This window comes from Lepidochelys kempii, chromosome 11 (assembly GCF_965140285.1).
Source record: "Lepidochelys kempii isolate rLepKem1 chromosome 11, rLepKem1.hap1, whole genome shotgun sequence".
NCBI classification, from domain to species: domain Eukaryota; kingdom Metazoa; phylum Chordata; order Testudines; family Cheloniidae; genus Lepidochelys; species Lepidochelys kempii.
The window spans coordinates 25,853,878-25,877,901 of record NC_136390.1 but is presented as its reverse complement, the minus strand read 5'-3'; the positions used below and the strand labels follow the sequence as shown (position 1 = coordinate 25,877,901).

Genomic DNA, 24,024 nt, shown 5'->3' with positions numbered 1-24,024 from the left:
GTTTCTTTCCCACAGCAATAGAAGGTCTGGCTAGGGAACATGGGGGCATATACAATATCTAAACCGTCACTCTTCAAAAAGGGGACTAGAGTTCACATTTGCAGGGATGCTTTAACAAAAACGCTTGTCTGCAATGCTTTAAAATACAAAGACAAACCACTACAACAGCTTGGGCAGCCTTTAAGACTCAAAGTTAGAGATAACCAAATGAAAAAAAAAACTGCCCTATGAAAATATGTATTTTTTGAGATTCAGGTGCCTCAGTCTGGAGTGACTATTTCCAATAGAATGGGCTGAGTCAAATCAATAAGTGGTTTCTTAATCAAAAATTTGTAAAAAAAAAAAGTGATTGGAAAATAAAGAAATAGATCATTTTTTAGCTTGGTTTCACATTATATGATCAGTAGATGAAGTGAGCTGTAGCTCACGAAAGCTTATGCTCAAATAAATTTGTTAGTCTCTAAGGTGCCACAAGTACTCCTTTTCTAGCTTTTAAGAACGCTAAAGTAACCTTACAAAACCATGCAGCATTCGCTTCCTGAATCTGCATAAAGTTTAAGTATCTGCTGCTGCTCATTATACAAATCAGGAGAGTGGAATTAAGTCAATAGGACTTCAGGTTAAACTGCTGCTATTCAGAAATCTACTGACAATAAAATTGTAAATATGCCATATCCACGCTGCTGCACGGAACAGTTTAAAAGAAGGAAGCCCTGGTGTCACGGATAGATGGAAGAAAGAAAGGATGCAGGGGGCTTAGAATGGATGAGAACCATCCTGCCCCATCTTTCCAGAGCCCCCTACCTGTGAAGTGGGGTAGAGCTTCCACAAGACTTTGGGGTAGGGAGGCAAAAGAAGATTGAGCGGAAAGAAAAAAAAAAAAAAAAAAAAACCAGAAACCTCCTTCCTCCTGGCTACTAGAAAACGATACATCTTCAAAATTTGTCTCACATCTACTAACTAGAAGTGGCTATAAAAGATAAAGCCTTTTCTCTTCAAAAGGCAGGATCAACAAACCGCAATAGCCACCATCTCAGCAGCTGAGGGAGGGTAGAGTGGGAGAAATGAGCTTCTCACTCGGATGTTGCCTTTTCCCCCCCATCATCTCCAGTTGTTTCATATTTAACTTAAGATTTAGATTTCCAGTAGCATACAAACTTTGTCCATTTTTTTCTAGCCACACTTAAAAATGTGTTTCCAGCTCCTGCTCTAAATAAAAGGAGTACTCGTGGCACCTTAGCCCTGATCTACACTATGAGTTTAGGTCGGATTTAGCCCTGCACCCATACACACTATGAAACAATTTTTTCCCCGACTTCAAGGGCTCTTAATACTGATTTCTGTACTCCTCCCCGACAAGTTGATTAGCACTGAAATCTACCCCGCTGGGTCCAATTTGGGGTAGCGTGGATGCAATTCGACAGTATTGGCCTCCGGGAGCTATCCCAGAGTGCTCCATTGTGACCACTTTGGACAGCACTCTCAACTCAGATGCACTGGCCAGGTACACAGGAAAAGCCCCAGGAACTTTTGAATTTCATTTCTTGTCTAGCCAGCATGGTGAGCTCATCAGAACAGGTGACCATGCAGTCCCGGAATCACAAAAGAGCTCCAGCATGGACCGAACAGGAGGCACTGGATCTGATCGTCTATGGGAGAGACGAATCTGTGCTATCAGAACTCCGTTCCAAAAGACGAAATGCCAAAATATTTGAGAAAAAAAAAAAACAACAAAAAACCAAACCTCCAAGGGCATGACGACAGAGGCTATAACAGGGACCCGCAGCAACGCTGCGTGAAACTTAAGGAGCTCAGGCAAGCCTATCAAAGAACCAGAGAAGCAAATGGCTGCTCCAGGTCAGAGCCCCAGACGTGCTGCTTCTATGATGAGCTGCACGCCATTCTAGGGGGTACCCCCTACAACTACCCCAGCCCCATGCGCGGACTCAATCAATGGACTCTCAAGCAACAGGGATGCGGATTTTGAGGATGAGGAGGAGGTTGAAGCACAGCAAGCAAGTGGAGAAACTGTTTTCCCCCAACAGCCAGGAACGGTTTTTCACCTTGGATCTAGTACCCTCCCAACCCACCACAGGCGGGCTCCCGGACCTAGAAGGTGGAGAAGGGACCTCTGGTGAGTACACCTTTGTAAATACAATACACGGTTTAAAAGCAAGCGTGTTTAATGACTAATTTGCCCTGAAGACTTGGGATGCATTCGCGGCCAGTACAGCTACTGGAAAAGTGTATGGGATGGAGCGGAAATACTCCAGGAACATCTCAATGAAGCTCTCCTGGAGGTACTCCCAAAGCCTTTGCACAAGGTTTCTGGGGAGGGCAGCCTTATTCCATCCTCCATGCTAGGACACTTTACCACGGCAGGCCAGTAGCACGTAGTCTGGAATCATTGCATAACAAAGCATGGCAGCGTATGATCCCGGTGTTTGCTGGCATTCAAGTAACATCTGTTCTTTCTCTCACTGTGTTATCCTCAGGAGAACGATATCATTCGTGGTTGAAATACGGAAATTTTATGAAGGGGATATTCAGAGATGGCTGTTCCTGCTGAGCTGTTTGCCTGTGGCTGAACAGAAATCATCCCTGTTAGCCATGCAGTGGGGGGAGGGGTGAAGTGATCATCCCAGAGAATTGGGTCTGTGTGTGGTGGGGGGGTAGTTGGGTTTGTGCTGTATGTTAACCTGAAAACCGCAGCCCCTCCTTTTAAATGGCTACCCCATTTTAAAGAGCTAACCCAATGGGTGCTTGGAATGTGAAATGAGGGCGCTGCTGTTTGAAACAATTCCCACATGTTAGGACAATTAAAGAAGCCAAAAGACTGTGGCTTACCATGTCTGCCTGCAAGCTGAATTCTGTTGCCCACCAGCCCTGTGTGGTCTCTCACACCGTGCCGGCAGGCCCTGGATGAGAAGCAAAATGCGACCTTGTAAAGAAAGCACACGTGCTATGTAATGTTAACAGCTTGATTCACTGTGGAAGAATCTATCCATTGTTCTCTAAAATCTCCCTCTTTTCCCCTCCTGCAGCTGCAAATGTTTCATCGCTCCATGTATCACCTACATCCCAGAGGTTATCAAAGATCAGAAGCTGAAAAAAACACCGCACTCGCAATGAAATGTTCTCTGAACTCATGTAGTCCTCCCACGCTGAAAGAACGCAACACAATGCATGGAGGGAGACAATGTCAGAGTCCAGCACAAAATGAACGCGAGGAGAGGAGGAACAAGCGAGAGGAGAGAAGGCAGGATGCAATGGTGAGGCTACTGGAGGATCAAACTGATATGCTCCAGCGTATGATTGAGGTGCAGGAAAGACAGCAGGAGCGCAGACCGTTGCTGCAGCCCCTGTGTAACCAATTGCCCTCCTCCCCAAGTTCCATAGCCTTCTCACCCAGATGCCCAAGAATGTGGTGGGGGCTCCAGGCACCCAACCACTCCACCCCAGAGAGCTGCCCAAGCAACAGAAGGCTGGCATTCAAGAAGTTTTGAAGTGCAGTGTGGCCTTGTCCTTCTGTCCTCCCCTCCTCCACCACCACCCCACCCAGTACTTCCCTCCTCCCCCACCCCTCCAGGACTACCTTGGCAGTTATTCCCCCATTTGTGTGATGAATTAATAAAGAATGCATGATTTTGAAACAACAATGACTTCATTGCCTCAGCAAGAGATGATCAAAGGGGGCAGGGGAGGGCAGTTGGCTTACAGGGAAGTAGAGAGAACCAAGGGGGCAGGTTTTCATCAAGGAGAAACAAACAGAACTGTCACACTGTAGCCTGGCCAGTCATGAAACTGGTTTACAAACCTTCTCTGATGCGCAGCACACCCTGCTATGCTCTTCTAACCGCCCTGGTGTCTGGCTACGCGTAATCAGTGGCCAGGCTATTTGCCTCAACCTCCCACCCCGCCATAAACGTCTCCCCCTTACTCTCACAGATATTATGGTGCACCCAGCAAGCAGTAATAATGATGGGAATGTTAGTTTTGCTGAGGTCTAACCAAGTCAGTAAACTGTGCCAGTGCGCTTTTAAGCATCCAAATGCACATTCTACCACCATTCTGCACTTGTTCAGCCTATAGTTCAACAGCTCCTTACTACTGTCCAGGGTGCCTGTGTATGGCTTCATGAGCCATGGCATTAAGGGGTAGGCTGGGTCCCCAAGGATAACTATAGGCATTTCAACACCACCAATGGTTATTTTCTGGTCTGGGAAGTAAGTCCCTTGCAGCAGCTGTTCCCACAGATCAGAGTTTCTGAAGATGCGAGCATCATGCACCTTCCCAGCCATCCCACATTGATGTTGGTGGAATGTCCCTTGTGATCCACCAGTGTTGCAGCACCACTGAAAAGTACCCCTTGTGGTTTACGTACTGGCTGCCATGGTGGTCTGGTCCCAAGATAGACAGAATGCATATCCCTATCACCCCACCAGTTTGGGAAATGTGGAGGTCATAGTGGATGGCTTTGCTGCAGTGGGGTTCCCTGAGTCACTACCCTTGATAACAGCAGATCAGTGATCGCATTGGCTACTTGGATCATAACAGCCACCACAGTAGATCTGCCCACTCCAAATTGACTCCCGACTGACTGGTAGCTGTCTGGCATTGCAAGCTTCCACAGGGCTATCGCCACTCGCTTCTCAACTGTGAGGGCTGCTCTCATCTTGATGTTCTTGTGCTTCAGGACAGGGAAAAGCAAGTCAAAGTTCCATGAAAGTGTCCTTACGCATGCAAAAGTTTCGCAGCCACTGGGAATCATCCCAGACCTGCAACACTATGCGGTCGCACCAGTCTGTGCTTGTTTGCTGGGCCCAGAATCAGTGTTCCACGGCATGAGCCTGCCCCATTGCCACCAGGATGGCCAAATTGCCGAGGCCTGTACTTTGAGAGAAATCTGTGTTCATGTCCTCATCGCTCTCCTCACCGCGCTGTCGTCACCTCCTCGCCTGCTCTGCAGGTTCTGGATCTGCATATAATGCTGGATAATGCACGTGGTGTTTAGAGCAGTCACAACTGCCGCAGTGATCTGAGTGGGCTCCATGCTTGTTGTGGTATGGCGTGAGCAGGAGAGCAGAGTGGCAGCAGAAGCGGCAGGTGGAGGACGATGCTGACAGCAATATGGCACCCGCACAGAAAAGGCGCAAAACGATTGTTGGCCGTTGCTGTCACAGATGGATGGATGGGGGGCCTGACGACATGTACCCAGAACCACCTGCGAGAATGTTTTTTGCCCCATCAGGCATTGGGATCTCAACCCAGAATTCCAATGGGCAGTGGAGACTGCGGGAACTGTGGGATAGCTACCCACAGTGCAATGCTCTGGAAGTCTATGCTAGCCTCAGTACTCTGGACACACTCTGCCAACTTAACGGTCTTAAGTGGGGACACACCCGATCGATTGTATAAAAATAGCTTTCTAAAAAATTGACTTCTATAAATTTAGAGACTAAAATTTATTTGAACATAAGCTTTCATGGGCTACAGCCCACTTCATCAGATGCACAGAATGGAACATATAGTACAAAGATATATAGACACATACAAAGAACATGAAAAGGTTGAAGTTGCCATACCAACTCTAAGAGGCTAATTAAGAGGAGCTATTATCAGCAGGAGAAAAACGTGTAGTGATAATCAAGATGGCCCATTTCAGACAATTGACAAGGTGTGAGGATACTTAACGTGGGGAAATAGATTCAATTTGTGAAATGACCCAGCCACTCCCAGTCTCTATTCAAGCCCAAGTTAATGGTATCTAGTTTGCAAATAAATTCCAGTTCAGCGGTTTCTCATTAGAGTCTGTTTTTCAAGTTTTTCTGTTGCAAAATTACCACCTTTAAGTCTGTTACTGAGTGACCAAAGAGGTTGAAATGTTCTCCTACCAGTTTTTGAATGTTATGATTCCTGATGTCATATTTGTGTCCATTTATTCCTTTGCGTAGAGACTGTCCGGTTTGGCCAATGTACATGGCTGAGGGGCATTGCTGGCACATATCACATTGTTAGATATACAGGTGAACGAGCCCCTGATAATGTGCCTTATGTGATTAGGTCCTATGATGGTGTCACCTGAATAGATATGTGGACAGAGTTAGTGGTTAGTGTTTTTGTTGTGTGGTTGCTAGTGAGCATTTGCTTCAGGTTGTTGGGGGGGAGGAGGGAGGCTGTCTGTAAGCGAGGACTGGTCTGTCTCCCAAGATCTGAGAGAGTGAGGGATCGTCTTTCAGGATAGGTTGTAGATCATTGGATGATGCGCTGGAGAGGGTTTTAGTTGAGGGCTGAAGGTGACGGCTATTGGCGTTCTGTTACTTTCTTGGTTGGGCCTGTCCTGTAATAGGTGACTTCTGGGTACTCTGTCTCTGTCAATCTGTTTTTTCACTTCAGCAGGTGGGTATTGTAGTTGTAAGAATGCTTGATAGAGATCTTGTAGGTATTTGTCTCTGTCTGAGGGATTGGAGCAAATGTGGTTGTATCTTAGAGCTTGGCTATAGACAATGGACTGTGTCCTGGATGAAAGCTGGAGGCCTGTAGGTAAGTATAGTATAGCGGTCAGTAGGTTTCCGGTATAGAGTGGTGTTCATGTGATCATCGCCTATTAGCACAGTAGTGTCCAGGAAATGGACCACTTGTGTGGATTGGTCCAGGCTGAGGTTGATGGTGGGATGGAAATTGTTGAAATCATGGTGGAATTCCTCAAGGGCTTCTTTTCCATGGGTCCAGATGATGAAGATGTCATCCATGTAGCGCAAGTAGAATAGGGGCATTAGGGGAAGAGAGCTAAGGAAGCTTTGTTCTAAGTCAGCCGTAGAAAATGTTGGCATACTGTGAGGCCATGCGGGTACCCATAGCAGTGCCGCTGACTTGAAGATATACATTGTCCCCAAATGTGAAATAGTTGTGGTTGAGGAAAAAGTCAAAAGGTCAGCCACCAGGGTTGCTGTGACATTATTGGGGATACTCTTCCTGATAGCTTGTAGTTCATTTGTGTGTGGAATGTTGGTGTAGAGGACTTCTACATCCATAATGGCCAGGATGGTGTTTTCTGGAAGATCCTGAGGAAACTACAATCCATCGGTGAAGTCAGTGTTGTCTCGAAGATAGCTGGGAGTGCTGGTAGCGTAGGGCCTGAGGAGGGAGTCCACATAGCCAGACAATCCTGCTGTCAGGGTGCCAATGCCTGAGATGATGAGGCATCCAGGATTTCCAGGTTTATGGATCTCGAGTGGCAAATATAATACCCCGGTCGGGGTTCCAGGCATGTGTTAGCACAGAAACAGATCTGTGCTTTTTCAGTGTTCTTTTTTCTCCTGCTGGTAATTGCTCATCTTAATTAGCCTCTTAGAGTTGGTATGGCAACTTCCACCTTTTCATGTTCTCTGTATGTATGTATGTAACTATATGTTACATTTATTTTAGCATAAGCTTTCGTGGGCTACAGCCCACTTTATCAAATGCATAGAATGTGTTAGTCTCTAAGGTGCCACAAGTACTCCTGTTCTTTTTGCAGATACAGACTAACACGGCTGCTACTCTGAAACCTGCTCTAAACAAGCAATTCATGGAACCCTGTTCTGTAAAAATTCCAATCAGTTTTTCTCCTTGTAGCCAAGTAGTATTCTACCGTATTGTTAAACTATTTCAGTCTTGTATCTTTGCAAGAACTAGTGCAGGTATGTGCCATGGAACATTTTCAGGAATTAAAAAGTATTTGGCTTAATTAACATATGTCCTCCATTTCTAGCTATAAGGGTTTGGGATTTGAGCAATATGGTGATAAGCCTACATTTTCTGTGGGATGGCATCTATCTTGCCAAGCGGTTGGACAGCACTTCCTGAGATTAAAAAAAGAAATTTATTCCATACCCTGCATGAAGAAAGTAAATGAGAATTAAGTCCTACAGTACCACTTTGAATCAACACAAGTGTTTCCAGAGGGAAAGAACAGGAAAAAGTGCCTTGTAAGGAATCCTTCTGTGACAATCTAACAGGTTTATTGAAGTATCACACAAACACAAAACAATGCACTTGGAATCTGTCAATTCTCAAGAATACTTTCTGGATGCTAGACCAGAAACTTCTGCCTTTTGTTTTGGCTGCTTCCTCATGGTCTAACAACTGACTAATCAACTTACCATTCAGAAGCACTAACAGAAAACAGATTTAAAGGGTGGAGAAGTGTGTCCTGCAGAATCCTCTATCATCCCAGTTTATTATTGCCTTTTTCCACCCCATGTTAGCTCAACCCTTCTTTCAGGTCTGAACATTGCTACCTTGAAAACATTAAACTTTAATCCCAAGTCATATAGTTCTCTAAATGGCTAGACTTGACCATTTCTACCCAATAAATTTGCCTCCCATGTCTTCCATGTAAAGTAAAACATTTTTATGCTACTGTGTGGCTTCCTGGACTCAGAAAGAGAAGTGTGATGTTACTTCAGAAAGAACACCTAGTTCAGAGTGAAATAAGTTGCAAAAAATGAGATCCAAGTCAGATTTTTAAATTTCTGGCATATAAACATGCAACTGAGGGCCTTTTCAAGTGAGATGTAGGAAAAGCAATCACTTTAGAAGACTCCCATACTAACTGCTGCCAACCTCAAAAGTTAGAAATGCTAGGAAAGGTTAAACAAGTTGTTTTTCTGTTATTTGTATGCAAGTTGTGATGAAGTCCTGAAGAATTTTTTGGCATAAAGAGCAGGAATGCCACTTAGATGTTGAAGCAAGCTATTAAAAACAGCTGAAAGCTATTAAGACCCATATACCAGGATTGCAATAGTCATCCTTTTGCAACTGCAACATAGTATGACAATGCCTTAGCCCCAAACAGAGAAGCTTCCACAGCACTGGGCATATGTAACAGTAATTCTTAAGCAGCTCTTACTAAAAGACGTATCTATAGCAGATATACAGCAACAGAATTCTACTAGCTAAAACCGTGTTCATTAAACAGTTGTCAAGCACAGTTCTCTTAGAACAATACTGAAGTTTTCAAACACAACTGTTAAAACAATTGTAATATGGCTTCCATGTCCCATATTAACAGTATTTTTTTAAAATTAGCAAAATTAGAGAGACCTCCCTCAGAAACTCTATTGTACTGTTTCTGAGCATAGTGATAACGTTAATGTAAGGCCACAATAGGGTTGTAACCTAATTTATAGTCACACCTGTCTGGTGTAGCCATGTTTGAAAACTATCATAAAAGGCTACTGTCAACAGTGCTGCAAAGATTGTGTTCTGAGCATCTGCCACTAATGGTGAAATTGTGCTGCTACTGTTCTTTTATGTACAAATAGGAACTTGGTACTACTTTTAAAAGTGTGTACAGTACATCTTTAAAGTGTTTAATCACTTTATTTTACAGATAAAGTGCTTAGGGGGTTCAACCACTAAGCACAGATTGATTACTGGTGGGAGTACACTGTTGGAGTCAAGTACATAAATGATGCTCCTGAACCGTTGGCAGGATTCTTTAGTGCCATGGTTACTGGCGGGGAAAAAAGTCTGAAAAATTCTACTCACTAGTTAAATAAAGAAATCACCTCTTTTCTTCTGCTCTGTGAGAATAGCTAACATTGTGCCTCCAAACCTTTAAGAATATTAGGCTCTCAGTAATTATTTCTCTGATATCTGAAAAATGTATTTGAACTTTTACTAAGGGGAGGAAAAAGGAGTCTCTGTAAGAGGGCATAAAAGGTATTTTTTACTACAGAAGAATTTTGGACCTACCACTTTCTTTGAAACACAAAAGCCTCTCCAAAAATTGAGTAAATTGAGGGTGACCTGCAAATAAGTGAAAAGCTGCGCTAGCACCCTTTTGTTTGCGTGCTTCTCTGGCATGCTTAAGGCAGTTTTTTTTAAAAAAAGGCATAAGCAACTGAAGGGGACTCAAAGCTGGAGAATTATTGAAATGACAACCTCACAAGTATCAAGACAGTGAAAGCTAAGCCACAGGTGAGAAAGGTTTCTTTTTTAGTTTAAGTGTTTAAAAAAAAAAGTCACCTTTTTGTTAACACTGCCAATGACTGCATATTGTCAAGAAATGCTGCCGAAAGTTTTAACCATTCCCCTTCAGTTAAAAAGATGAGGGAGAAGGCATCACAGTACACATGCTTCAAGACATACAAGAAAACCAAGGAAGACCAGCCCTGGCCTTCCTGATGTTAAGGTATAAACTCCAGCAAAAAGGAGGGGTGGGGGGGAAGCATACTTCCCTCTTTTCTGAAGAAACTGTAAATCACCTCTAAGTTAAACAATGAGAAGTTTCTTGTTACAAGAGTGCAGATTTTTATTTCTTGTACCATTAATACGGAGATGCATAGCAAGTGTATCCATGAGCCATAGGGCCCTGTTTTACTTTGCCTTTTTTTTTTTTAAAATAAAGGAAAACACTTTCTGAATTGAAGTATACATATAGCATGTTAAAGGACCACTGACAACTTTGATTAGGTATTCTATTTAGCTTCCGTCTTACTCTCTGGTTTGTACTGATGCATAGATTCCCACATGTGATTATCTCTTGGGGTAAAAAGAAAAGGAGTACTTGTGGCACCTTAGAGACTGACCAATTTATTTGAGCATGAGCTTTCGTGAGCTACAGCTCACTTCATCGGATGCATACCGTGGAAACTGCAGCAGTCACTGTGATTTAGGAATGAGTACTAAAGGGGAAGGTGGCATGAGGAAGAGGCATTAATCCTTTTCCATACTCATGTTAGAGTGAAAGATATTTCGGTTTCTTCCGTAAAAAGGGCTGGATTTTGATTTAGAAGAGGTGATGGAACCCAAATAAATCTGAAATCAGTATTTAGTAAGGCAAAGTGCCCCAAAATTACAGACCCCACCCCCAACGCTTGCAAGAAGAAATGTGCCCTTTTTATTTGAAAAAGGACAGATGATTATGATGAACCGCTGTGCACGTAACTTTAGCAGTTACTTGTAGACCCAAAATGTTCAGTGAACACCCATTAAGAGGAGATGAAGACTTGCAACCACAATGAAGAAATATCAATAGAAACCTTAGAATTAAGTTGTAAAAGTTTCTTCACACTGGCCAACATACTTAATAAAGGCTAAGGCAGAAATCCAGATTAGTGGGGAAAATAATTTTATTCTAACTTCAGAGTTTGAAAAAAATATTTATAATTTTGCCATGCTAGAATTCATGCTACATAAAATCAACATGATCAGCAGAAACACTACTTTTGCCTCTGTGTTCGTGTTATTTCGTATTAAGAAGCCTAAGTAGCCTCAAACTCTGAACTGTAAAAATAGTCACATTTCTAACTGGATGTATTATTAACCATTTATATAGCTAGATCTGGAATACTTTATAAACTCTGAAATACTCCATTACACAGAAATATTTGCTATGACACTTCAGAATAACTGAAAGACAATATTTTACAATAGCTATGAAATGCATTCTATAATATTTTAAGCAGCTTCCTGCTGGCCTAGTACAAGTTATTTCCACTGTCATAGACAAAATTAACATTCAGTTTCTGGTCTACTGTTGCCAAGAACAATAGAGGCTGGAAGTACTCTAGGGAGGTTTGCCCTGTGTGGATCAAGAATGCTTCTAATTGATTATCAAGTAGGATAAGTAGGTTCCTAGGAAAGGACTGCACTGTGCTATCCTGTCCTCTAATCAGGCAGGGTGAAGAGGCAAAAAAGAGGTAGAGACCTGATGAAAGTAAGAGGCGCTTTAAAATGCAACAAGACTAAAGAGTCCCCTATAGAAAATGTTCCTGAACTCAAGAGCAATTTGATTGAAAACAAAACAAAAAAAGATAGCCTTATTAAAATTGAAGGTCATACTTTCATAGAGAGGCTCTCAAGAAGGCTTTAACTACTTCAATGCAAGACATCATGAATTTGTTAAAAATCTGGTATCATTTTTCTGATGTTAAAAAGGGTCATGCTGTCTTTAACATGTTCTTCTGTTTAAACAGATGTAACTCTTTTGGTTAATCTCTGGCAGTGATCGCCATTTCACAGTACATTCAGCCCACACAGAACGGATCAATAACACTACAGACACAAGACTAGACTGCATCCATTTAATAACCACAAGGAAATGTATCATTCAGCAAAATTCTATATATTACAGGGTTCTGATTTTTTTAAAAAAAGCTTTGTTGTTACAGAAAACTAGCCACCCAGCTATGGGAAACAAAATGAACATATGATCAGATAAAACCAGTTGTCAAATCACAATTAAGAATACTAAGTAATTTTACTTTTGCACACAACACTACATAAACAAAAAGGAATCAGAAAGAAAAAGTCAGTATAGAACAAGTTGTAAAACTAAAAAAAAATAAAATAAAATAAAAATGAAAATCAGTTACAAGACCCAGGATCAGTGGATCACAGAAGCTCTCAGAGAAGGCTAGTTTCAAATAAAGGCAATTGTATTAACAATTTCCAAACATTGGTTACTGCCATGAAAAATGCTTCTACAAGCCTAAACAATTCTTAGACCACATTATTTCATGTGACTAAAAATAGTAATTTAAAACTGGCCTTTTGTATCTAAAAATTATAAAACAGCACCATGTATTGGGTAGCTAAGAAAAAGTTAGGTTTTGCAAAATATCTGGATAGGGATTTGAAGCGTAGCTCGTTCTGTCATGTACACACAAAGGCACAACTCCCTCTCCATATAGCACTAGTTAGTGCTTTCAGAATAAGTAACCATTTTTAAACACACTAATGGAGGCGGAAGCTCACCACTGAGTACCCCAAAATAAGATCTAAATGAAGTTAGAGATGTGTCTTGGTTATATTTTCCTGACCATTCTGAACATGAAAACACTCAATTAAATTACAATATTAGTCTAAATGATTAGCTTTAAAGTTACTCCATTAATCAACTCTGCAGTGGACTAATTTAAAACTAATTAAGTTTACACACTGCATACATTAAAAGTGCTGAACTGTGATATTTTAAGATGAACACAATAGCTGCTATCACTACAGTCGTCATCTACAACCACCTTATCACTTCAAACAATTAATCACTGTCAACGAGAAACTATTCCAAGACAAATATACTCAAAAAGGAAAAGCTAATCGAAGTTTGCAAATCTCAGCGAACCCCACAAAGATAATTTTGGTCAGTTTAAAGGTAAGTTTACTTACCTGAAGAACAAGAGATCAGAAAGACAGCGAACGCCAACTTGGTAGCAGCTCCCATTTTCGAAATACAGTTACAACATACAGATGGTGTTTCTACTATCGAGTTTCCTGGTTCTTCCAAATAGAAAAATCCACCTTTAAATTTAACTGTTATAAAGCAATCTAAAGCAACATTTTTGGAGATTAGAGTGTTTATAAAAGAAAAATCAGATTTATTTAGATACTGACGATCCCTCCAGCTCCTTCTAGTGAGATCCCCAATACAGGGGTGTATATATTTGGAGAAGCATTTCAAAATACACGTGTCATTTGGCTTCTGTACAAATGGTGGAAAAATGCAATTCAGAAAAAAAATGTTAAGAATCCATAAAAAGTCAACAGCGGAAACCGTCTTTTAGGAAAAGAACCAAATCTCAGAGCACAGTTCAGCTTTTTTTCACGTCAAGCTCTGTAAAGTATCCCTCGTCGTGTTGGGCCAGGCAAGTTGTACTGAAATTAGTAAACAATATATTTTCAACCTTACTCCCGTTATACATGTAGTGTTTGAGCAAGTAGTTCCATCTCCGTTTCAAACGTCGAAAACAAGTAAGCCACTGACAGAATTGTAAACTTGTCAGTTTCTTTATAAAATTGTCTAAAAAGGAAGTTACCAGCCACACGTGGGCAACATTGACGTTTACTTTAATAATGCTGGGAGATGTAGAGTGACCAGAGGAAAAGGACGGGGAGAGAAACAACAGCTATATAACAAACACGCCTTTACAGTTCCACGAAGGTAAATCTCTTGGCTTCCCTTCACCAGTCAATGAAAGCCGCACGTTTCCCCTTCTCTCCCCCCACCTCCCTCCTACTTTCGCGATCCTCTCCTTGTCCGTTCAACACCGGCTGTACATTTCAGACATTCTTGCCTCAACACAGAATTTCAAACTCCTTTAAGAATTCCCTCCAAGAGACTATATTTGGTGTTTAAACAGTGAAGAGTGACTGAAAAAACAACAACAAAAAACCCTGCAGTCTCCAGCCGCTGGGGAGGAGGGTGATCTATGGGCTCGTGGCAAGTCTCTTCTTCCTTGATTGCTGTGCTTCTAGGAGAATTCCGCTTCTATGGAGATGAAGAAGGTACCAATATTATATACACATGATTGGATGTGGCCAGTATATTCGTGTTTGCTGGGCTGGTGACAGCTTTCTTCCTCCAGTGTGCTGGACTTGAGGCTCTTCTGTTTGATGCACAACCGTCTCCCAACTCCTCACGGATACATATTCCCTCCCTGCCCCCAACGTGGTTAGAAGAGAGAAACCTGGAGAATTTTCCACTCAGTCCAACTTTTGCTTTCTTAGGAAGAAAAACTCCCCAATGGGCGGGGGTTGAAAGCCTGGTGAACTCTTACTGCCTTCTCCTTGTGCCTCCCACCCCACGTTCCAGGCAAGCCCTGGGCAGAGGGTTGGAAAGAGGGCGGAGGGGAATCCCCTCTTCTCCCCCTCCCCTAGCTCTGTCCCCGGCTCACTCCTTGCTCTAAGGAAACTGCTGCAGGCTCCAACCCTCTCGTCTCCCGAGCGGCGCGACACACAACAACTTTGCCCCCCCAGGAGCGGAGTTTAGGGGTCGACGACAATGAAAGGCCAAGCCGAGAGCTTTTCTCTAGGCGGCGACGGACGAAGGAGCCGGCTTTATCGTCCCCAGCGTCCGGCTGGCAGCTCCGAACGGCCCTCCGTACCGTGCTGCTGTTGCTGCTCGCCTGTGGTAATTTCATATCTACCCATTCACCGTGTGATGTGCAGAACGAACCCAAGATGGCGGCACCCGGGCGATTGTTTTTGTTTCCTCGCCTGGCTCCCCTCCCCCAATCACGGCTGCCTGTCGCGCGACTCCCTGCGTGCGCGAGTCGTCCCCAATTGACAGCCCTCGGAACCACTCAGGGCGGAGCACAAGGCCTCGCCTTGCCGGCTGGGGCGGGGCTCTGGTGGTCTTATGCGCGAGGAGGAAGGCTCCCGCGCCCTGTATCTGCGCGCGCCTCCTTGCTTGGTGAGTGGGTCTGCTCCCGTTCCTAATCGTCTCTCCTCACTTCTTCATGCCCCTGGGCTGCAGGGGATGTCTTGGTGGGTGCTACACCCGTCACCCTTGCTCCCCTTCCTGGCTTAGTTGATCTCCCCTCTCCTCCCGTTTGCCGTTTCAAGTGCAGCCAGCGGAAAGGAACCCCCTGGAAGAGACCTCAGGAGGTCTAGTCCAACCCCCTGCTCAAAGCAGGACCAGCCCCAACTAAATCATTACCTCCCTCATCCCCCTTATCACTGTTGTCAACTAGTCTGGTGCCAGATCTCTGCCCAGACTCTTCAGCCTCAGTGTGCTGTCCTGGGGATCCTGAGGTTACCCTATATTTTCAAGTTTATTTTTAATAGTTTTGGGAGATAATAATGCTCATGTTTAAGCTTTTTAAAATCCATATAAATGTTTGCAGTTGCTGACTATCAGGGAGTGGGGGGAGAGGGTCAGACAATAGGTTTTTTTATGACAGTAGATGTTGAGATACAAACAGTTAAATTTTTGTAGCTGTTAAAACACAAGCTGTCAATGTCACGTCAAAATATATCAAGTAAGTAGCCTTAAAATTAAACTCTAATAAATTCTCAAGCAACATTCTTCTTACTTTCATGTTTGACCCTCTGTAAATTTCTATTATTATCCCTGGATTTATTTTCTTGAGTGGTGGAGGGGGAGGGTTTTCATGTGTATGGTGAAATAGGTGTTTACCAACATTTACCAGTAAAAATCTAATCCTAAACCTGGCCATCTGGGTTTTACCAGTGCAATTTCTGGTTTGGGAGTGGAGAGGGAAGGAGCAGCAGAAAGGGGGTGGAGGGCAGCTTGGATTGCTCCTTCCCTCCCCCACCTTCCCTTATTTTTGTTTTATTCTTTTTCATTCATTTTAGTTTTTCGTCTAATCAAAAAAGGCCATAGCAGGCCCTAACCCTTTTCCTCGGAGGTCTTACACTTGGGCACTTGTGAGGAACAATAATCTGTCCTCAGTCACCCACCTACCGTCCCTACCATGCCTCACCTCCCCAAGAACCTTAGAAAGCTGCCAGAGCCACAGAATGAAAATCCTGATATTGACTTAAAAATCATGGATTTTTAGAAAAATAATAAATTTTATTTTAATTCTTCTTGAGCCTTTTAGGGTTCATGTTTTCATGCTTTCTCTGCAATCCAGGGCTAGAAACTTTCCATTTTTAAAATAAATGCTCACGTCACATACCAATAATCACATGACTCCAAGAACTGAGGATTCAAGGAAAACAGCAAATATATCAAGATTTGAGTTAAAATTGTGAGAGTTAGTAACACTAAATTATCGATAGTGGTTGCCACCAAATCCTTCACCAGCAAAAAGGGTCCTGCTTCTCAGAGTAGGGCATATGCCCAAGTGGCTGCAGAATCTTCAGCAGTAGCTGTCTGCAATTCCACTAGCAGGGCCCCTTACTCCAACTTTACTAGGGGTATGTCTTAAGTGAAGAAAAAAGAGGTCAGCTAACTTTAAGTACCAGTGTAGACACAGCAACTTGACTTTTAACTGAGGTTAGCAGCATCAGTTAAATTCTATAAGGGAACTTGCATCAAACTCAATCTGCTGACCCAAGTTAAAAATCAAGTTGCCTTCTCTTCACTGCTGTTTTAATCCAAGATTGCTAACTTGAGTTAGCTAACTCAAGTTAAGAACACACCTTTTTTGCAATGAAGATATACTCTGTGAAGCCTGGCCTATGCTGCTTCTTGATGGCTGCCTTGCCCCTTGTGGTAGTGTGCAGGTTGGTCGCTATTGTCACAGCAGCCTCCAACATGTGTGATACTGGCAAGGCTCTGTAATTCCTAGTAGGTGGTGCAACTCAAGATGTGGCAGCATTAGGGATCCCAGTGGAGAGTATCTATGTCTCCACTGAGCCTCTGGAGGTTCTAGATGCCAAGCTGGTCCTCACAATTGTTCTGTGCTGCTTCTCCAATTCAGCCTCCCTGGTACTCCTCTGTACCCTCAGGAAACTGTTGACTAACCACTCATCTTCCTTTTGGCTTGAAGGACCCAGGCCTTCACCAGTTATTATTATTTGTATTGTGATGGGGCCTTGATGCCCCAGTCACAGACCAGGACCCCGTTGTGCTAGGTACAAACACAGAACAAAAAGACAGCTCTTGCCCCTAAGAGCTTGCAATCTAAGGGCTTGTCTTCACTATGGGGATAAGTTGACCTAAGTTACGCTACTCCAGCTACGTGAATAATGTAGCCGGAGTCGATGTAGCTTAGGTCAACTTACCCCGCTGTCTTCACTGTGCTGCATCAATGGGATACGTTCTCCAGTCAACTTCCCTTACTCTTCTCAGAGAGCTGGAGTACAGGGGTTGACTGGAGAGCGCTCTGTCATCGATTTAGCAGGTCTTTCCTAGACCCGCTAAATTGATCCCTGCTTACAGCAGCATCGTTCTCCCCATAGTGAAGATCAGCCCACAGTATAAGATAAGAAGCAACAAGTGGATACGGGCAGGCAGACAGATAGGGAGGACAAAGAGACTATCACCAGCATTCTCCTAATGAAAGTTATACATCTTGCTGATGGCAACTGTGAAATAGTTTTCTGAGGTGCCCTTCCAGAGGACCCTGTACAGAGTCCACTACTCTGAAGACCAATGTGTACACAGGCAACAAGGACCAGCTGAAGCTCCTTTTCACTCTGGCCAAACTCTGAGAAAACACCTATCTGATGCCCTGTAATGAGTCCCTAAGTAGCCACAGGCTGACTGTGGAGTTCTGCCATGTGTTCTGGGATGTATTCAGGCTAGCTCTCCTGATAGTGTAAATCAGGGGTGGGCAAACTTTTTGGCCTGAGGGCCACATCTGTGTGGGGAAATTACATGCAGAGCCATGAATGTAGGGCTGGGGCAGGGGGTTGGGGTGCGGGAGGGGGTGTGGGAGGCAGTGTGATGTGCAGGAAGGGGCTCAGGGCAAGGGATTGGGGTGCAGGAGGTGTGTGGGGTGTACAAGGGGGCCCAGGGCAGGGGGTTGGGGTGCAGCAGAGGGCTCAGGGCAGAGGATTGGGGTGCAGGAGGGGTGTGGCAGGGGGTTGGGGTGCAGGAGGGGTTCAGGGTGCAAGCTCCAGCCTGGCACTGCTAGAGCGGCTCCGGGGTGGCAGTGGCACATACTGGGGCTAAGACACGCTCCCTGCCTGCCCTGGCCCTGCGCCATGCCGCTCCTGGAAGCTGCCGGCACCACATCCCTGCGGCCCCGGGGGTGGGGGAGAGACAGAGGGTTCCGCATGCTGCCCTCACCTATGGCTAGTCCCCTGAAGCTCCCATTGGCTGCGGTTCCCTGTTCCCGGCCAATGGGAGTTGTAGGGGGCAGTGCCTGCAGGCAAGGGCAGTGCGTGGAGCCCTCTGCAACCCCCATCCCACCCAGGGGCCTCAGGGATGTGGTGCCAGCCACTTCCAGGAGCGGCGCGGGACCCGTAGCCCCACAGGGGTGGCAATCCCGTGGGCCGCAGTGTGCCCACCCCTGGTGTAAATCAATGATCTGGGCCGCATGAGCAGCAAAGTTTGAAAGAACATGATCATGAAGGGCTACCCCTTCTCTTACAGAAGTAGTCAGAGTTGAGTAACGTTGTCCATCAATCTGGAGGAAAAGTGAACTAACACTGCCTGAGTTGTATCCATTTCATGGATAAACACGATTTAAATTGACAGAGCTGGCAAATCATCACCATTACTTAAATTAACAAGGGCACAAGCACACAAATTTATATATATTATTTATTTGTACTGTGATACCTCCTAGGGACCCCAATCAAGGACTGGTATCCCATGGTGCTCAACACTGTATGAACACCTATTAAAGAGACATTCCCTGCCCCAAAGAGTTCACATGATGACATTTTGTTTGGAGGCCCTCAAAAGTAAAACTGAATATGAGATCGTGCAACTCTGGAAATATCAGGACATGTGGCAACACCTTGTATGCTGCTTTTTATTCAAGAACTTCAGAATGATTTGCAAACAGTAATTAATTAAGTCTTGCAACACCCCTATTTAATCTGTAGTTTTTATAGTGTCCTATAACACAATATTCAAACTCAACTTGTTCTGCAGGTTGTATTTTCAACTGGCTCAGCTTCTTCAAAGTGTTAATCACATTGCCGCATGAGCTGAAAATTATAGCAGAGAGCTATCAATACCACCTTAATTTAAAGATGTTTTTTGTTTATTTTTGGCAAGTTATAGCTCAGTTTTAGGATTAAAAATGGGCTTTTAACTATTGTTTTTAAATTGTTTTCCTTGAATTATATGGAAACATGGCCTCTTCTAATGATATGCTCACAGTGGGAGATTATTTGGGATCCTCAAACAGGCGTCAGCACTGCAGAAATAATAATTAGGTATTTTCTATATATACCGTTTAAAAATGTATTTCAAATGTTTGCTTCAGTGAGGTTATTTTATTACTCTAAAACCAGAAGACTTCAGATTTTAGAGAGCTACAAGTACGTTGTTAATATCTTCAACAAATTTTTACTGACAGCATTCAGATTTTTGTTTAAACCAACATTTTTGCCAACAATTTCAAATATAAAGAGATCAATCAATCCTGATTAAACATTATTATACAATGCCATTTCTGTGCATGTCGTATTACAAACTTAAAATAAGATTGTGTTCCTTCTTTATGGGGCTTACAATCCTAAAATCTGATTCATCATTGGTCTAAGGCTTATTTGAACAGTCATAAGGCCCCACCTACTGAATATTACTAACTCATGATCTGCTCAATCAGGGCAATCTTGGGCAGTCATGGGGCTTACCAGGGCAGGATCAAGCATGGTAGGAGCCTCCTTATGCCCTTTTTGTTCCCCAGCTGTGCAAGGGACATAGGGGCTATGGTGCCTGGTGCAGATTAGCATAAATATCATTGCCTGGAGCTAAATTAGCCCCTTAACACAACCATAATCAGGTGGATGCAAACTGCCTCTCCTCTGATAGTGTGTCAGCATGGGAGTCAGTCCAGGGATGAATTTGATCCTAGGTCCCAGTCCTGCAAAGGACCCTTGCATCCCTTTGTGGAATCCCTCTGTGGAACCTAAATTAGTTTGATAACATAATGTATAAATATAACCCTTGCATCCCTTTGTGTAATCTAAATTAGATTGATAACATGTATAAATATAATAGGCCAACAGAGGTACATAAAAGGGGAGAGACAAGAGTAAACAGTAGGAAGGGAATATTACTCTTGGAAGAGCACTGATATATATGTTAATAAAACAGGAGCCCAAGGATTAGACATGGTTCCGGCTTCTGCTGAATCTTGACAACACTATTCCCTTGGTCAGTAAGAGCTTGTGATGGGGCGCCTGTCCTGCACTGGCCCTGAAAGGGTTAAAACCTGCCTAGGGAGGCAGGTAGCAAAGGAGTGGCTGCAGGGGAAACAGCCAATTAGGGCGGCAGCTGGACCAGCCAATCAGGGCCCATCTGGCCCATATAAAAGGAAGTTGCAGACCAGAGCGAGTAAGTCTGCCATAGGGAGCTCTAGCAAGAAGATTGGCTTCCTGGCAGCCTGCTAGGACTTACAGGCTCTGCAGTGATTTCCCTACACTCCCCCTGAATTTCCCCAATACCCCCCTGTCAAGGTTCCTTCCCCATTCTGAACTCTAGGGTACAGATGTGGGGACCTGCATGAAAACCCCCTAAGCTTATTTTTACTAGCTTAGGTTAAAACTTCCCCAAGGTACAAACTATTTTACTTTTTGCCCTTGGACTTTATTGCTGCCACCACCAAGCGTCTAACAGGGAAAGAACCCTCTTGGAAATGTCTTTCCCCCCAAAATCCTCCCCAAACTCTACACCCCCTTTGCTGGGGAAGGCTCAATAAAAATCCTCACCAATTTGCATAAGTGAACACAGACTCAAACCCTTGGATCTTAAGAGCAATGAAAAAGCAATCAGGTTCTTAAAAGAAGAATTTTAATTGAAGAAAAAAAGTAAAAGAATCACCTCTGTAAAATCGGGATGGTAAATACCTTACAGGGTAATCAGATTCAAAACATAGAGAATCCCTCTAGGCAAAACCTTAAGTTACAAAAAGACACAAAAACAGGAATATCCATTCCATTCAGCACAGCTATTTTATCAGCCATTTAAACAAAACAGAATCTAATGCATATCTAGCTAGATTACTTACTAAATTCTAAGACTCCATTCCTTTTCTGTCCCCAGCAAAAGCATCACATAGACAGAGAGAACCTTTGTTTCTCCCCCCCTCCAGCTTTGAAAATATCTTGTCTCCTCATTGGTCATTTTGGTCAGGTGCCAGCGAGGTTATCCTAGCTTCTTAACCCTTTACAGGTGAAAGGGTTTTTCCTCTGGCCAGGAGGGATTTTAAAGGTGTTTACCCTTCCCTTTATATAGGCTCCGCAGTGATTTCCCTACACCCCCCCCTGAATTTCCCCAATACCCCCCCTTCCACCCCCAGTTTTGTGAACTAGTTACATGCCAATTTAGTGACTGTCTGGAAATTTGAACTGAAATTGAAACATTAATACACACTTTAAAAGCATATAAAGTGTATGATAAAATACATGTATCTGAAAAAGTATCATAGATTTGAAAAGTATGAACATAGACTAGCTTCCTTGTACAGCTGTTGTTTTTTATGACAATGTCAGTGCATTCATTTCGGTGTTGTTGGCCAACCTAATAATTTCAAATTATGATTTGTAAGCAAAGTCTAGATGGGCTGGGGGGAAAGGATTCAGGACCAGTTGTATTTACATTCACACCTAATCTACCGAGGTATCCAGCAAACAGAGCTGTGTTGCCCAGTTGATAGATTTTGGCTGGGGTTGGGTTACAAATCACCTGAATGCAGGGGGCAGGGGTAATGAAATGTTATTCTTATTGTATGAGTAAAGGGCAGTAGAACTGTACGTAGCCTGTGTTGATTGAAGGCATCGAGAGAGAGAGAGAGGATGGGGACAGGTGTTTTGTTTGATGGTCTGCCTGAGTCACAAGTACTATTTGACCTGCCCCTCTCCGCTGTTTAAAGACAGAGCTGATTAGGCTCCACAGATAGTCTTTTGTTTTGTTCAGTGACCACTACGGCTGAAATCACTGATAATTAGGTCTAAGTGCTTCGTCCTGCTGTGGAATAGTGTTTCTGTGAAAGAGACGGCCCAGCCTGCATTAGCAGTGAGGTTCCCCCAGTGAAAGCTCAGCTGAAATCACTGAGAGCCAGTGAAACCTCAAGAGACTAACTTGTAGAGACCACAGTGGCAGCAGAAGGTGACAGTACAGGACCATTGGTAACAGAGCAATGGAGTGAACGGTGGCATAATGAACAACAGTAGACAGAGAGAACAATGAGTAGCTGGAGGAACGAGCAAGGTGCCTTCTTGCCCGTTACCTAGGAGGTGTACTCATGTGAAAGCACCTCTGAACTTTGAGTCTCCACTGACCAAGGACAACACCGGTGAGTTGGGTGCAGTGGAGGGAAAAGTGAGGGGCATGTTAAATAAACATTTGTTTGTTGGACTATATTTTAGTGATTTTGCTCCAGAATGCTGGATTTGTGACTGGGGATGGGAACTTATATAAATGTTTCCTAGTAGGCCAAGATTTTTAAAATGCATTATTTGCCAAGGTTGTTATCTCTCATCGTTGCTATCTTGAGAGGTCATTATGTTGGGGAGTTTCTGTACTAAACATTTTTATTATTATAATTAATTTTTACATAAGAATGGTCATACTGGGTCAGACCAATTGTCCATACAGCCCAGTACTCTGTCTTCCAACAGTGGTTAAGGCCAGGTGCTTCAGAGGAAATGAACAGATAATCATCAAGTGATCCATCCCCTGTTGCCCATTCCCAGCTTCTGGCAAACAAGCTAGGGACACTCAGAGCATGGTGTTGCATCCCTCCCCATCCTGGCTAATAGCCACTGATGGATCAATTCTCCAGGAATTTTTCTAGTTTTTTTTTTTTTTAATCCTGTTATATTTTTGGTCTTCACAGCATCCCCCAGCAAAGAGGTCCACTGGTTGACTTTATGTTGTGTGAAGAAGTACTTCCTTTGTTGGTTTTTTTTTTTTAAAACCTGCTGCCTATTAATTTCATGGACTGACTGCTAGTTCTTCTGTTATGTGAAGGATTAAATAACATTTCCTTATTCACTTTCTTCACACCAATCAAGATTTTATAGACCTCTATCATATCCCCCCCAGTCGTCTCTTTTCTAAGATGAAAATTCCCAGTCATTTTAATTCTGTTTCATACCCCTAATCATTTTAGTTGCCTATCTCTGTACCTTTTCCAATTCCAATATAACTTTTTGGGGATGGGGTGACCAGATCTGCACACAATATTCAAGGTGTTCACATACCATCGATTTATATAGAGGCAATATGATATTTTCTGTCTTATTATCTATCCCTTTCTTAATGATTCCCAACATTCTGTTTGCTTTGTTGATTGCCGCTGCACATTGAGTGGATATTTTCAGAGAACCATCCACAATGGCTCCAGCATCTTTCTTGAGTGTTAAGAGCTAATTTAGACCCCATCATTTTGTATGTGTAGTTGAGATTATGTTTTCCAATGTGCATTACTTTGCATTTATCAACATTGAATTTCATCTGCCATTTTGTTGCCCAGTCACCAAGTTTTGTGAGATCCCTTTGTAACTCTTCAGTCTGCTTTGGACTTAACTATCTTGAATAACTTTGTATCATCTGAAAATTTTGCCACCTCACTGTTTACCCATTTTTCCAGATCATTTATGAATATGTTGAACAGTAATGGTCCCAGTACCGATCCCTGAGGAATACCACTATTTATC

The 24,024-nt window shown here is 43.3% G+C and overlaps 1 protein-coding gene across 3 annotated transcripts in view; it reads right to left on the bottom strand.

The window, feature by feature from the left end:
* The window catches only part of ACVR2A (activin A receptor type 2A), a 116,963-nt gene extending 101,914 nt beyond the window's left edge, over nucleotides 1-15,049 (bottom strand). Inside the window, exon 1 of one of the 3 annotated variants that reach the window (XM_073305432.1) lies at nucleotides 13,159-15,049. In XM_073305432.1, the coding sequence (XP_073161533.1) occupies nucleotides 13,159-13,213 (55 nt within the window). In that variant the 5' untranslated portion in view covers nucleotides 13,214-15,049. The remainder of the gene's footprint in view (nucleotides 1-13,158) is intronic. The other 2 variants (XM_073305430.1, XM_073305431.2) reach the window with 2 other exon arrangements.
* Nucleotides 15,050-24,024: the final 8,975 nt, after the last annotated feature.